The 14,009-nt window shown below is 40.6% G+C and overlaps 1 protein-coding gene across 3 annotated transcripts in view; it reads right to left on the bottom strand.

Moving 5' to 3' along the window:
- Positions 1-14,009, bottom strand: part of FBN1 (fibrillin 1) — a 298,816-nt gene that overhangs the window by 96,863 nt on the left and 187,944 nt on the right. For all 3 annotated transcript variants that reach the window (XM_049898546.1, XM_049898545.1, XM_049898544.1), the window contains exons 18-24: positions 11,285-11,338; positions 9,569-9,694; positions 4,569-4,694; positions 3,546-3,665; positions 3,189-3,326; positions 2,306-2,356; positions 373-498 (exon numbers count right to left, since the gene is read on the bottom strand). In XM_049898546.1, the coding sequence (XP_049754503.1) occupies positions 373-498; positions 2,306-2,356; positions 3,189-3,326; positions 3,546-3,665; positions 4,569-4,694; positions 9,569-9,694; positions 11,285-11,338 (741 nt within the window). The remainder of the gene's footprint in view (positions 1-372; positions 499-2,305; positions 2,357-3,188; positions 3,327-3,545; positions 3,666-4,568; positions 4,695-9,568; positions 9,695-11,284; positions 11,339-14,009) is intronic.

The following is a 14,009-nucleotide window of genomic DNA, read 5'->3' as shown; positions in this document are numbered from 1 at the left end:
TGGGCTACAGTTTCCAAGGACGCTCAATGTTGTTCTTATCTCCACCATCCACCCACAGCCTATGGTCCATGGCGTATGAAGGGCAGATTTCAGAGCCCTGGACTAACGACCAGTAGTGGTAGTTACACGTCAGGAAAAGACCAAAGTTTCTCTTCATTAACATATCACCTACTCTTTTCATAAAGAGTAAGTGAAGAACTTGAGTCTGAAAGACTGTTTGTCAAGGAAACCACCCTGGATCCTAATGGAAAGGCTGGACTTGGGGGTGTAGGTCTGTGCTTTAAGCTAAATGTTCAGCTCTACCTTGCTAGTGGAGCTTTTAATAATCTTTAAGAAAATGATGATTAGAAAAATCATGAGCTCGGTACTCACCTAGACAGATTCTCCCTGTGGCATCCAAAGTCATCCCACTGGGACACTCACACTTAAACGACCCCAGACTGTTAACACACTGGCCATTTTTACACACTCCTGGGAACACTTCACATTCATTTATATCTGTGAAGAAAAAAAAAGCATTTAGTTGAAATATCTGTATAGCATCTCTCTACTTTATTCCCTTCATGAATCATAACTGTTCCACAAGCAGGCAAGGTCACTTTGAGCCTAATAAGTTCACAAAACTAATTTGCCTCCAGAGAGTTCACACAGAATTTCTGGGATGGTGGAATAGCAACCATACCAAGCCTACCTATAAAAAAAAAAAAATAAATAACCACAGGTATAAGAGTTCCTCCACCTGTCTCAGGGAGTAGCTTTCAAATTGCAGAGACAGGAAGCTGGTGTGAGTTCTTGGGGCACACTCTGGGTACTGCTGACATCTCAGGTAAAGTCAGCAAAGGGCATCTAACTAGCTTTATGAGACCAGGTGGCTGCAAGGAAGTAGAAAAACAGCAACAAACACAGAGTCTTTCAAACCAGCAAAGAAGACACAGCTCAAAGGTGTGCACAGAATAAATCCCACTGAGGAACACGTGGGTCCAGTCAAAAGACCATCTTTTGAGAGTCTAAGAAGTCCACAGAAAATACATAACGAGTTCTAACTAAAGCCCCTGGGTGGTGCAAATGGTTAAGCGCTCAGCTGCCAACCAAAAGGTTGATAGTTTAAGTCCACCTAGAGGAGCCTCTGAAGATAGATCTGGCAACCTGCTTCTGAAAAATCAACCATCGAAAACCCTGTGGAGCACAGTTCTACTCAGACATACGCGGGGTCGCCATGAGTCAGAGTCAACTTGAAGGCAACTGGTAGTTCGAACTTAGCTTGGTCTCTGGCTGTTCTGTCAAAGCCTTGGCAGCCCCACCTTAGGTTAAGGAGAATCGGAAGATGGTCATGTTTACTCATTCATCATCCACCCAATCTCTCTCAAACATCCAGTCTTTCCCAGTTCACTGAAGGGAGGGTAGTATGTTCTCTGCACTTAATATGGAAAAATACTCACCATCAAGTTAATTCAAAGACAGGCACTTACTTACCAATGCCAAAAATGAGGAGCACTGGTTAAGAAACTTACTCTCATGGTACCTCTATTTAGAAGAAATGTTCCAGGAACATTGAAAAAATATTCTAAATCTTCTCTTGTAAGGGGAATACATGGGGGGAAGGGTCCACCTTTTTGGGTCTTTTTGTCCTGGCCATTTGTACACGAAAATGTGCTGCTGGGTCAGATAAGTTATTAACAGTGGGTCTGGACCAGAGAAGGGCCAAAGGATTCAGTCATCATTTGGAAAGCAAGAGCCTGGGTGGGGGTTGTGGTGTTCCTCTTTATTTTAGCAGAGAAAACACTTCATTTCATCCCACATATGGAACTAATTGCTGTCTGTAAAATTTTCAGCTGCTGTGTCATGTCAGGTTGTGTTAGTCAGGATGACCCATGTCTATCTGGGACGCTGTGAGAAAGCGCCACAGGAAACTGAAGGAATCCACATAGACTTTCAACAACGGGGCAGCAGAATGTGTCCTTCTAAAACACCTATGGCCATGTAACATTAAAAAAAAAGAACAATCCAAAAATAAGCAAATTTTACAGCTTCATGAAAAACTTGTTTTTTTTCTTTTCCTGATGGATAGCATTTTGCACCATGGTCAGCCTGAAACATTTTCAGCCCCTTATCCTTTGGCCCTAGTGATCTGCCACTGGCAATGCTTGTGACAGTCACATGTGTTCTGCTTTGCAGCTCTCCTCATGGCTTCTCTCTGCTGCGTATTTCTCACCATCAAGCTACACGACAGCTTTATCTAGTCCAAGTTAACACAAGCATCCTTCACGAACACAGAAATTTAGGGTTTATAAATAGTCAGAAATACCTTCACACTGTGTTCCTCTAATTCTTGAAAACCCTTTACCACATATGGGATCTGTAAAAAGCCCAAAACAAACACAAATATGAAATAACAATATCCAGACTTTGTAGTTATGATACAGTATAAGAAACACAAAAGAGAACCTGGAATGTGAATTTGATTTTGCTGCTATGAGTAAGTCTGAGACAATGAAGTATTTCTGAGATTGTATAGGTGAGGAAGAATAATAAGGAAATGTCTCATTGAATAAAGCTTAATTCCTCTAAAATATCTACAACACCCTATAGACCATGCTAAAGTGATAGCTAAGATTTCTCTCTTGCTATTAGGCCTAAAATAGGAATCACTCTATAGGCTCACCATAATATGAATATGGAGAACTTGGAGACCTCACGCCCCATAGTGCTCATACTGAAAGCACCTTATATATCTAGACATTTAATCAACATCAGCATGAGCAAGGCTCTCAAACTTCAGCTTCACAACAGATATAGATGTTCAGCAGAAACTCTTATGAAGTTTAGGCAAGAATATTGGTTTCTTTACATAAATTTCTTTTTTGTAAAAAAGCTCAGGACCCCCGACCATGAGGCTCCCTAGTGAGCCAGCAGGCACTACTGCTCTAAGAAACCAACACCAGCTGAAAGCATCATGACATGGTGATGGGAAATAATAAATTAAGACAATCACATAAAATTATTATCCTTGACACCTCTCTTTGTTTCCTACTCAGCAATATGTTTCATTGAAGTCTTCAGGATAAAATCTCTTAAAACCACCATGTAAACCTAAAATGAACTAAGCACAGGGCTCCCCCTTCCCCTCTCTACGATCAGCAGTCAATGGGAGGGGCACAGGAGCTACCGTGTGTGTCCATTTCTCTTACCAACTTGGCAGAGGGTACACGGGCTCCCCCAGGCAGCACCGAGGGAAGAACAGCACTGGGACTTTAAGGTGGCTCCATTGATGTTGATCTCACACCGCCCATCAATGACAGTCTGCCAGCAAGTGCCCTTGATAGTTTCTGCAGAGGGAGGGAATGTTTAACAGGTATTTAATAGAATCCACACCAAAAATTCAACCAAATATGCACGTTGGAATTACAAAAAGAAGAGCAACATGAACAAGGAACAGTGATTCACTTAAAATTTTGTTTATACGTAAACTCTTCCATAGCAGACGCTGGCATTAAATGCAGTAGCATTGATAAACACTGGGAAATCATTCTCAGAACGATATGTACCTATGCAGATGGTTTTTGTTGGATCCAAAGTACTTTCAGAAGAACATTCGCAAATGAAAGAGCCGGGGCTGTTCTTGCAGACTCCATTAATACAAGGGCTTGACTCACATTCATCGATGTCTGAAACAGAAAGAGCTTTACATTACTGCTGAGAGCTGGTCTTGGGCAGGAATGAATACTTAAACTTTGGCCTCGACTGCTACCACATATCCTTTATTAGATAGGAAACCTGGCTTGGATAGTTCTTCTCTAGACTAGTTGAAATGCCAAAAACTGTAACCGAGCACATCTCCATAGTGTAGAATCTGGCATATGACTCAATCTTTTTATTCCGAAAATACGGAGCCCACATAAATGTGATTTCTGAATCACTAACTGAAGCATATACATATTTCCTTCTTCTATTAAATTATGGCAAATAAAATGCCAATTTCAGGGAAATGTAAAATGAATTATTTTAAAAGGCATTTTAATGCAAAATAAATGGCAAATAAAAATGCCAGTAGCAAGTAAATACTTTAAGTAGCATAAAAAGTGCCTAGAAGTGCCATTTAAAACCACAGAATTTGAATTGAAGTGGCATAGCTGTCTAAAATAGATGTTTTACAGTTTTCTAATGGCATTTTGGAAACCCTGGTGGCGTAGTGGTTAAGTGCTATGGCTGCTAAACAAAGGGTCGGCAGTTTGAATCTGCCAGGCGCTCCTTGGAAACTCTATGGGGGAGTTCTACTCTGTCCTATAGGGTCGCTATGAGTCGGAATCAACTCGACAGCACTAGGTTTGGTTTGGTTTGAATGGCATTTTGGAGTCCCCGTGGTGCAGTGTTTAAGAGTTCAGCTGCTAACCAAAAGGCGGGCAGTTGGAATCCACCAGGGCTCTTTGGAAACCCTATAGGGCAGTTCTACTCTGTCCTGTAGGGTCACTATGCATTAGAGTGGACTTGATGGCAATGGCAGTAGTAGTAGGTAATGGCATTCTAAAAGATGGCAAAGTACAAAGTGTAAGTACAAACACGTATTTTACCTTCACAGGTTTTCAGCTCAGGTTTGTATACAAATCCCTTGGGGCAGGTACAGACAAAACTTCCAGGAGTGTTTCTACATTGTCCATTGTCGCAAAGTAGACTGTTCAATACACATTCATTAATATCTGGAAAGTAAATGAAAACGAACTTTTAAAAGAGTCCATCCTTTGCATTCAACTTCTTTATTCTTTTAAGTTAGGTCTTTAAGGTCATAACGACTAGATTCATTCAAGCAAACGAAGCAAAACTCCTGTACCATTGGTTTTTACCTAAACTACCTAATTTTACGAAAATAGAGGCTTTACCTGATTATCTAAACTAGGTGTCGACAAGGACCAAAGTCACCAGAGACTACCTGACTATGAGTTGGAATTGACTAGAAAGCAGTGGGTTTTGAGTTTCTTTCTTTAGCAGGAAGGAAACCTGGCCTCGCTGGAAATCATTGACCTTCATATAATTGTTTCATTGTTCCAGAATTAAAGGAACTAATTATATTGATGTAAGGAACCAAATAAATACTCAGAAAACGCAGCCTATCTTTGATATGTGTTAGTTCTAGAATGGGTGTTTCTTCCTCAGGGTAATCTGAATACTCTTGGGTCAGGTTTATAAAGCATGAAGCAATCTGTAGAGTTTGTAACTGTCCAATAAAGTTGGGGAACGTAAATTTGTGATTCAGATATCTGAGGAAAATCTCTTGGTTTTAGCTTAATTATATGCCTGTCTGAACCAAAACCCAACTTTTAGATATGTATTATTTAGATAATTTAGGAAATGTGGAAATTATACAGTTTGTTATATCACTTTGGGCTAAACTATATTCTACTGCCCACAAAATAGCTTATACATCTATAAGAAATTCCTCACACATTTAGACATACTGCTTAGATTATTATTTGTCAAGTTAGTAACCCTAACGTAAAAAAAAAAAAAAAAAAAGTAAGGATACACAAATTCAGCACTGCGGAACTGCCTGCCTTCACAGCAGGAACTACACTCAAATCAGCAAACAGTTTATGAAGTACTTAAAATATGGGAAATCAAAGGAAAAGATTAGTCCAAAGGACTCATGGACCACAAGTACCACAGCCTCCATCGGACTGAGTCCAGCACAATAGAGGGTCTCGGACAGAGCTGGAGGAAAATGAAGAACAAAATTCTAACTCACAAAGAAAAAAAAAGACCAGACTTACTGGTGTGACAGAGACTGGAGAAACTCCAAGAGTACGGCCCCTGGATACCTTTTTAGCTCAGTAATGAAGTCACTTCTGAGGTTCACCCTTTATCCAAAGATTGTTGTTGTTGTTGTTAGGTGCTGTTGAGTCGGTTCTGACTCATAGCAACCCTATGCACAACAGAATGAAACACTGCCCAGTCCTGAACCATCCTTACAATTAGATTAGACAGGCCCATAAAACAAAACAAGACTAAAGGGGCACACCAGCCCAGGGGCAAGGACTAGAAGGCAGGAAGGGACAGGAAAGCTGGTAATAGGGAACCCAAGGTCAAGAAGGGAGAGTGTTGACATGTCATGCGGTTGGCAACCAATGTCACAAAATGATATGTGTACTAATTGTTTAATGAGAAACTGCTTTGCTCTGTAAACCTTCACCTAAGTATAATGAAATATATATATATGACATCAAGCACGTAGTGAAACCTTGAGAGCTGGAACCTGATCGGACTGCCTTGTTTTTCCAGGGCTTGCAAGGTGCAGCCTAACCACTTTTCTGTCGCTCTCTCTTAATGGAAAATATTTGAGCTTTCCTTCTCTGACAGATTTCTGCCTTACACAGGTTCTGGCTTTTGCAGGTTTTACTGTAGGTACATCATTGTTTGAGCAAATGGTATGCTGAGAATTTTATCAAAATGACATACAGAATGCTTATACTTTCTGAAAGAGTCAATATTCTAATTCTTAAACTTTGATAATGTCAGAAGAATCTGGAAGCTCAATTGAGGAATTTAGCATTAAGATTATTAAAAAGAAAAAAAGCCAGTCACTGGAATCTTGCGTGGGCAACGGCTGGACTAGGTCTATGACTCAGGTCTGCACCTCTGAACGCACTCAGGCTCTAACCTGATGAAAATAGATCCGACATTGGCACTCTTACTAAAAGCATTGAAGAAATAATTCCCACCGCTGCCCAACTCTCCTTTCAGCTTCCCATGGGTTGATTTTTGGATGACGTTAAAACATCCCTGGGTCTTTCTGTACTGCCCAAATAAATAATGATTTTTCTTGTCTGTCAATGAAGAGAGGCTCTTAAAGAAAAATGGAATGGTAAAACCTGTTTTCAGTCGAGTCTAGTTTGAAAGTACCGTGTGTGCTTAAACAACAACTGTCCCTAAAAAGTCGCCCTAAAATTACGGGCATGAAAGATGAAGAATTCATTTCTCAAAAGTCAATGTTGACTACAAAGAAGGAAGGTCCAGGGCTAGGCCAGCAATAAAAAGAGAAAGAAACATGCAGCCAAAAGAAGATGGTTTTGTGACAAGTTTGTAGCTCCTTGACCTGTTTGCATTCCCAATTTTCAGGTTTAGTCTGAAACGCAGAGGAAAGCTGATTTAAACTGGGGCAGAGAACGTGCTTTGATTTATTGTTAGTTGTTTTTTTATATGTGTGCAAATGCTGCATGTTCAAAAGGAAAGTAGGCAAAAATAAAATTGAAAGTAAGATTTCTACTTTTCTAAAATAACCGGCATCTCCACCTTGTGACACCACCCTCAGCCCTAACAGAAAAGCTACCTATTAAGCTCTGGCCCACTGCGGCACTCTGCTGCCAGCTGCAAAATCAGAGATCTGCAGATTGTACAGGAGGGGCTGCTCCTGCCATATTCCATCTTTTAGGCAGTTCAACAGAAGACAAAAGTAAAAATTATGACAAACAGTGGAAGGGCTAGTTCTAGAGAATGCCTGAGGGGTTGGCAACAGGGAACCTACAGAATAACCCAGAGAGGGGCACAGAGAGCCGGAGGGAGCAAAACAATTTAGGGCTCCTTTTAGAAAGTCTGGAGTCACTTTCCTCTTGACTCTGTCTCCAGAATCCATCCTCTATTCTTCACTTGTACATAGACAGAGCCATAGATAGAATCTAGACTTCATCACATGCCACCTAGAAAAAGGTGCCCACAGTCTCTTAATACTGGTATCAGAGTATCCAGATAAACACAGACTTTGTAGGAGGAAGAGCTAAGAGAAAGAAAAGAAAGGAAAGGAAAGAGAGCCAAGTATAAAAAAGTTGAATTTGAATGAAGGCCATTGCAAGCGATTTAGAAGAACTGTGGAAGACCAAGGTACTTTCTGGAGTACAAAGATTCCTGAAAGGAGTCAGAAATAGCCAGGTAGGCTGGAGGAGCTTTGGAAAGAATGTGTATAGTGCCAAGAGGTCAGGGGACAGCTCATGGGCACTCCAGGGATGGTCATTTTTTGTAGCTTGATATAGTACAGTAATTGTTCGGGGGGAGTAAAGTTCTGTGTTATTTAATCCCATCCCTTTTAGAAGTTAATGCATTATTTGTCCAATTCAAGGAAGAAAGCGTTTTGGGAAGGGCTCAAGAATGTCACACACTCCCACCACCTGAGGACCATAAATGGTAAAGGAAGGGACCCTGATGAATAAAATGACCTGAAACCCAAGGACATATGGGGATAGGGACTTTTCTTCTTTTGAGTGACTGGTCAGAACATACGGTGACTCTCTGATGTGTGGATGGCAGTGGCTGAGTTCAGCGCCTGAAAAGTAGCTGCTGCTTGCTAGATTATGTATTGAAAGAACGAAAAGAAGGACATTTGTGTTTATCTCAACCTGCAGCATCTCTGAATAATTCCATGTTCCAAGGACTATCACCTTAAAGCGGTACTTTTCAAAGTGCTGCCACTAAAATGCCACTGAGAGCAGAAGAGAGTAAGCTTCTAACTCCAGAGTCCTAAATGACTTCCTGAAAGTAAAAAATATTTTTAAGTCTTCTGTTTTATCTTAAAAATTATTAATTTGCAACCTACTCCATGGAAATAAGTTAGCTTTTATGTAAAGTGTATTTTGTCTCCAAATGAAAAAGATGTGCCATCTTACATTTGGTTTTGGTATACCCTGGCATATTCCCATGCATAGGAATGTCCCAGTTTTAGAAGCCCAGCTTTCAGGAACATGAGGTCAATGCATTTAAGAAGATACTAACCTAGGCAACTAGAATGTTATAGAGAAAACGACGGAACCATGTTGACCATTTTCTTCCTAACCAGATGATTTATCTAGTTACTGGTCGGTGCTTTTATCAAGGATTGCTAGAACATCAGAAAGGTATTTACAAGTTAAACTTCACAGGGAGCAGTAATTACCTAAAATAAGCTGGATTTTCTTTGATTAAATCTAATAAGTGGTTGGATAGGCAAATGAAAAGAGACCAAAGTTTGTCAGTGGTTATCAACAGCGGGAGGCAGGAGGAAAGGGGGAGCCATTGTTTAGAAGCAGTGAGTCTACAGTTACGGTGATGGGAAGTTTGGCGAGGATTATAGGGTTATGGGTGATGTTTGAACAACCTGATTAATGTAATTGATATCCATCAATTGTACACCTGACAAATGTTGAACTGGCAAATGCTATGTTACATGTATTTTTAAAACAATAAAAAGAAAATGTGAGAAAGAAGTCTATTATTAGACTTATGCAGTTGGGAAAAGAGTTGTTTCTCTCTCTCTATAAAAATAGGTATGGCTTTGTAGCAATATGAGAACGGCTCAGAATCTTTGCATTTTATACATGTGAGGAGCTTCTCTTTTACTAGTGAATCTGATATATGATTATTAATAATTTATCAGAATTCTATTATGTAAGTTTTAGTTAATCGAGACATGTATGTGCCACGCTGACACCCAAAGTGTAAAGCATCCCATTTCCTCAGTCCTTTAAGCTACTCAAAGCCAGTTTCCTTCCAGTGACAGAGAAAGCAGTGTGTTATGCACGAAGTGCCTTAGAACATAAGTGAAACTTCTTACCGACACAGTTCTTTCCAGTTGAGTCCACTTCATATCCCGAATTGCAGATACACTTATAGGTCCCACGGAGATTCTCACAACTTCCATTCGGGCAAATATCAGGATCTAATGCACATTCATTTATATCTGCACCACAAGAATGTTCAAAATCAACAACATTATATAATCAAAATCAAATGAGCTATTAAAAATTTACAATAAATGTAATGATCTGGGGACTCATTTAAAAAAAAAAATTTCACTTTGACCAGAAAGTTTGATCCCTTTTTCTTGCTACATAATATACTGAATCAAATATTCCTTCCACCAGTACTTGAGAAGAACTTGGCTTCTGAGTGAGAACGACAAAGATTTCCAATCTTTAATAAAAGTGAAGGAGACCTCCTGGACTTCTCCTGATCCCAGCACCCAGATGGAAAAGTGGGTCAACCCCAGAGCCTGAGTCCCCAAGAATGGTCTTCCTGCCACCAGCCCATCCCACCTCAAATCATCTTCCACACCTCCCGACAGACTTAACGTCCTAAAAACAAGCTGATGATGTCGCTCTCACAGTTCAAAATTTACTAGGTTCAACCATACCCTCAAGGTTATCTTCAAATGCGAATCTTTTGTTCACTCACCCTAAACTTCGCACTGTTCCACAGCATATGGTGCCCCTTCTCGATTTTGGCTGGGAATGTTTCTAGCAGGCCTACTCGTTGGAATAGGCCACCTGCTGTGCACAAGGCTCCCTTGCTCTGACCACATGTCCATCTCCCTTCTGTGTTCCCACAGACCAAGTGATGGGCAAGGCTGATTGGTAAGGGCAGTCAGCAGATAGGTAGTCTCAAATCCAAGTGCCTGACTCTTCTATAGACCAGGGTTAATTTTTTTTTTTTTTCTTCTCCAGGTCTGTATCACAACTTATTTACTCCCCACTAACTCCTTAAAAAAAACTTACTCACTATAAATTTCCTTACTTCTTCTCTTTCCTCCTCCAAACATTGCCTCCCTAGTCTCTGCTCATACGTAATGATGAAATAGTCATGTTGAATGAATGGACAATCAATTCAGCCAGTCTATGTTTTTTTTAGAACTCTCTTGAATCAAATCATTTATTTTTATACTGGTAAGATAATCCCTTCCTCTTTCTTGTCATCTATTTTTCACACTACATTTTACTATTTTAACTGTAATTCCTTTTATGGCACCACCAATATTTCTTTGGTTCTAGCTCCTATACTTCAACAGTTCATTCTCTTCCAACTCTCAGTTAATTGTTTTCACTGCTTGCTACAAAATTTAAGATGGCTCCCTATTGCCACCTTACAATGACTGAGCATGTCACAGCTAAGAAATCATTCAGAATGCTGATGGGAACAGTTCAATGAGCCCATAACCTTGATAGCAGATGACCCAAAGGAGAGCCAGGCTACCTATTCTCCTGAATGACAAACCAGAGTCATTGTATGTCATCTGCAGTCTCCCATCAACCACCTTGGCAGTGCACCTACCCCTTTCAGTAACTATCCTCCACACCCAGCAACCCCGGGCCCACTGTTCCACGGTTGCACTGCCACTGGGAGCTTCTTGGAGTCCCAGGTATACGACACAGCAATGGCCAGAGAGAGGGTCAGGCCACACCAGCTGTCAGGTATGAAGGGACCATTGGAAACCCACAGGAAGGCCCAGTGCTGTCTCACATGTTTAAGGTAGTAATTTCAAAAGGAGACTTACCACTGCCTGCTGACGTCATTCCTGGCCCGCTGCTGCAGAGCGCCTGATACTCCGCTGCAATAAATTAACAGACAATAAATGACTCCCTTGTTTGCAGAACAGGTCGGCACTGCCCTGGTCTTTGCACACAGTTTCCTCCAAAGTGAGTGGAACTGAGATCAAGCGGTAACAGAAGGCAGGCGTCTCCCGGGGAGTCACCGTGACACCAGCCCTATTTTGAAAGCTGCACATCACGGGAGAACTGACTTTAAGGATACGGGCAAGTTACAGCAGTTCCTTGCGCAAAGCACTCTCAGAAAAGGTGTTTTTCCTCAACTCGCTTTTTTTTTTTTCCACCGGGGGCACTTTATACGTACAGTGAAATGTGGCTGTTAAAACGTGGTTTCTTAACTGTTAATAACACTTTCTCCCACCATCGTGGGAATAATTTTATTTCTTGGTGAGAGATTTTTTTTCAGAACAATCCAGTTCTTAGCATTTTCTCATTTCTCTGCAAATTCTCTAATCTCCAGTCACAAGCACAGCAAAGCATTTACTCTTGCATTTAACGTGTACTTTTAATATATGTCAGGATACTACCTTCATTCCCTGTGATAAGTCCACAGGGAAAGAAAGTATTGCTTAATGTTCAAACTGTAAGATCTTATTAAATAAACTGAGGTGTATCAAATATGTTCCCAAATTTGTGATGGAATTAAACTTCTGTTTCTTCAAATTGATATAATATTTTACATACAAGTCAAACAATAAGAATAAATGATGAAAATGGAGAACTAACTAGAATCACATTTTATCCAAGAAAAGGAAACTCACGTGCCCCCTTAGTTGCCCATCACTTCTGGCAGCCAGGGTCTCGTGGTCAAATTTGCGTCCTCTTTGCTTTTTTTTTCTTTTTTTGCTTAGGTGGAGGGGAGAACTGGGTATTACGGATGGATGGGTCTTTCTACAAAGGCTGACCACACCTCACTATCGAAGCAGAGTTTAAGTTCTCACATTTCTGCTTGCCAGAAAATTGCATTCCTGATGACAGTAAATTCAAAGGAGCTATATAGCCAAAATTCAGGTTCAACCCTTCAGAGCTATGTCTTCTAACAAACGTGAATTTGGAGAAAACTGTGAAATCTCTTAATTTTTAAATCATCTTAAAAGGGGCCAAAGGGAAACAAATGGGACGGTGACCATATTGCTTGTTTGAAAGCCAGGGACTGAAAGCAAAAAAGAAATTTTTCCTTTGTATTCTCTCACATCAGCGATTGATTAAAATACTAGTGAAATACTGTTCATAATCAAACAGGAAAAACAAAATCATGCCAGTTTTGTAAAAAGCACTTTTACAGTTAGTGCAAAGCCTAAATGGAAGTAAACTATTGCCACCATTGTTTCGCATTTAGGCAAGATCGCACTAGACTACTGTTGGTTATGGATTCCAATCTGCGTGGGCCTGGGTGCTGACTGCCGGGCTCACTGCTGGGGGACTTGGGAGCCAGTCATTTACCTTTGCTGGTTTCCTCACCTATACACTGGGGATAATGATATCCACCTCACACGGTAGCTGTATGGACTTCATGAGATACCATGTAGAGTGCTCAGCACAACGGCTAGGGAAGCACAAATCCTTAATAAATGGTAGATGCTGCTATGAGTTAACTCAGTGTTGTGCCACATAGACAGCGGTATGAGGGACACAATGAGAATATTCCCCAGAACTACACTCCTCTGGGCTTAGCTGACTGATTCCAAGAGTAAATGCTATTGTTTGAAGGCTCAGGGGCAAGAAGACTTTCTGAACAAAGTGCATCGGCCTCACTGGCCAGTGAGAAATATCTTCATATGCAGCTTGATCAACTTCCAGAGGGCAAAGATGGACTTTAGATGTTGCATGGCTACTTTCTCAATAAAGTGACTGAAGACAACCCTCCTGGGTATTTTCAGTGTTTTTTAAAAACTCCCCCTCTCTCCTGAAGTGAGGAATAGCCTACATTCAGATCCTTCATGGCTTGACACTTTCATCCATCGAGGTCAGGAAAACCAAACTGAGTGAAACCACTTACGCACGTGTAGCTGTTCTGTGTGAGTGCATTCAAACATAAAACGGTAGTCAGTGAAGCTGAGCCTCGGGTTTAGAAAAGATTCTTAGCTTTACTGCCCTTCATTTTCGTTTTAGAAGCTGGTATCATTTTCCTATGCATCATAAGAACTCTTTGGAGATATATTTGGACCAGAGGAAAATACAAAAGCAAAGAACTATATGCACAAGGGTCCTGGATTTTAAGTTTTGGCTCTTCCAATCAACTGCCAACCTACCTTAAAATGACATTCAAATGTTGACAGTCTATTGCTTTCATTTCAGTCAATTATTTCTGGCATTATAAATAGGACGAATTTTCAATTGGAGAGGACATCATGGATTACCAAAGACAACTCCCTCATCGTACAGATGAGAAAACTAAGGATTCCTGTTCCATATTATGCCATTTTATGACTATATTTGCTAATGTAAGCCATCTCAAATCCTTCTGAGAGTAGGTGAGAGGAAACCCTAAACAAACATAAACCCCACATTAAGCACCTTTTTTTTACTGCCTGGGGAATCAAGAGCAGAATTCTGATCCATCGCCCAATTCTCTTTCCACTGTGCCATGCTACCTCAACTTGAAAAAAATATTTTTCCCCTAAGGTTAAATAAAATCATTTAGGAAAAACCCCAAAAACCCGCTGCCATCGA

Source organism: Elephas maximus, chromosome 10 (genome assembly GCF_024166365.1).
Source record: "Elephas maximus indicus isolate mEleMax1 chromosome 10, mEleMax1 primary haplotype, whole genome shotgun sequence".
NCBI classification, from domain to species: Eukaryota; Metazoa; Chordata; class Mammalia; order Proboscidea; family Elephantidae; genus Elephas; species Elephas maximus.
The sequence above is the reverse complement of the archived record's forward strand: the minus strand, read 5'-3'. Positions and strand labels throughout refer to the sequence as shown.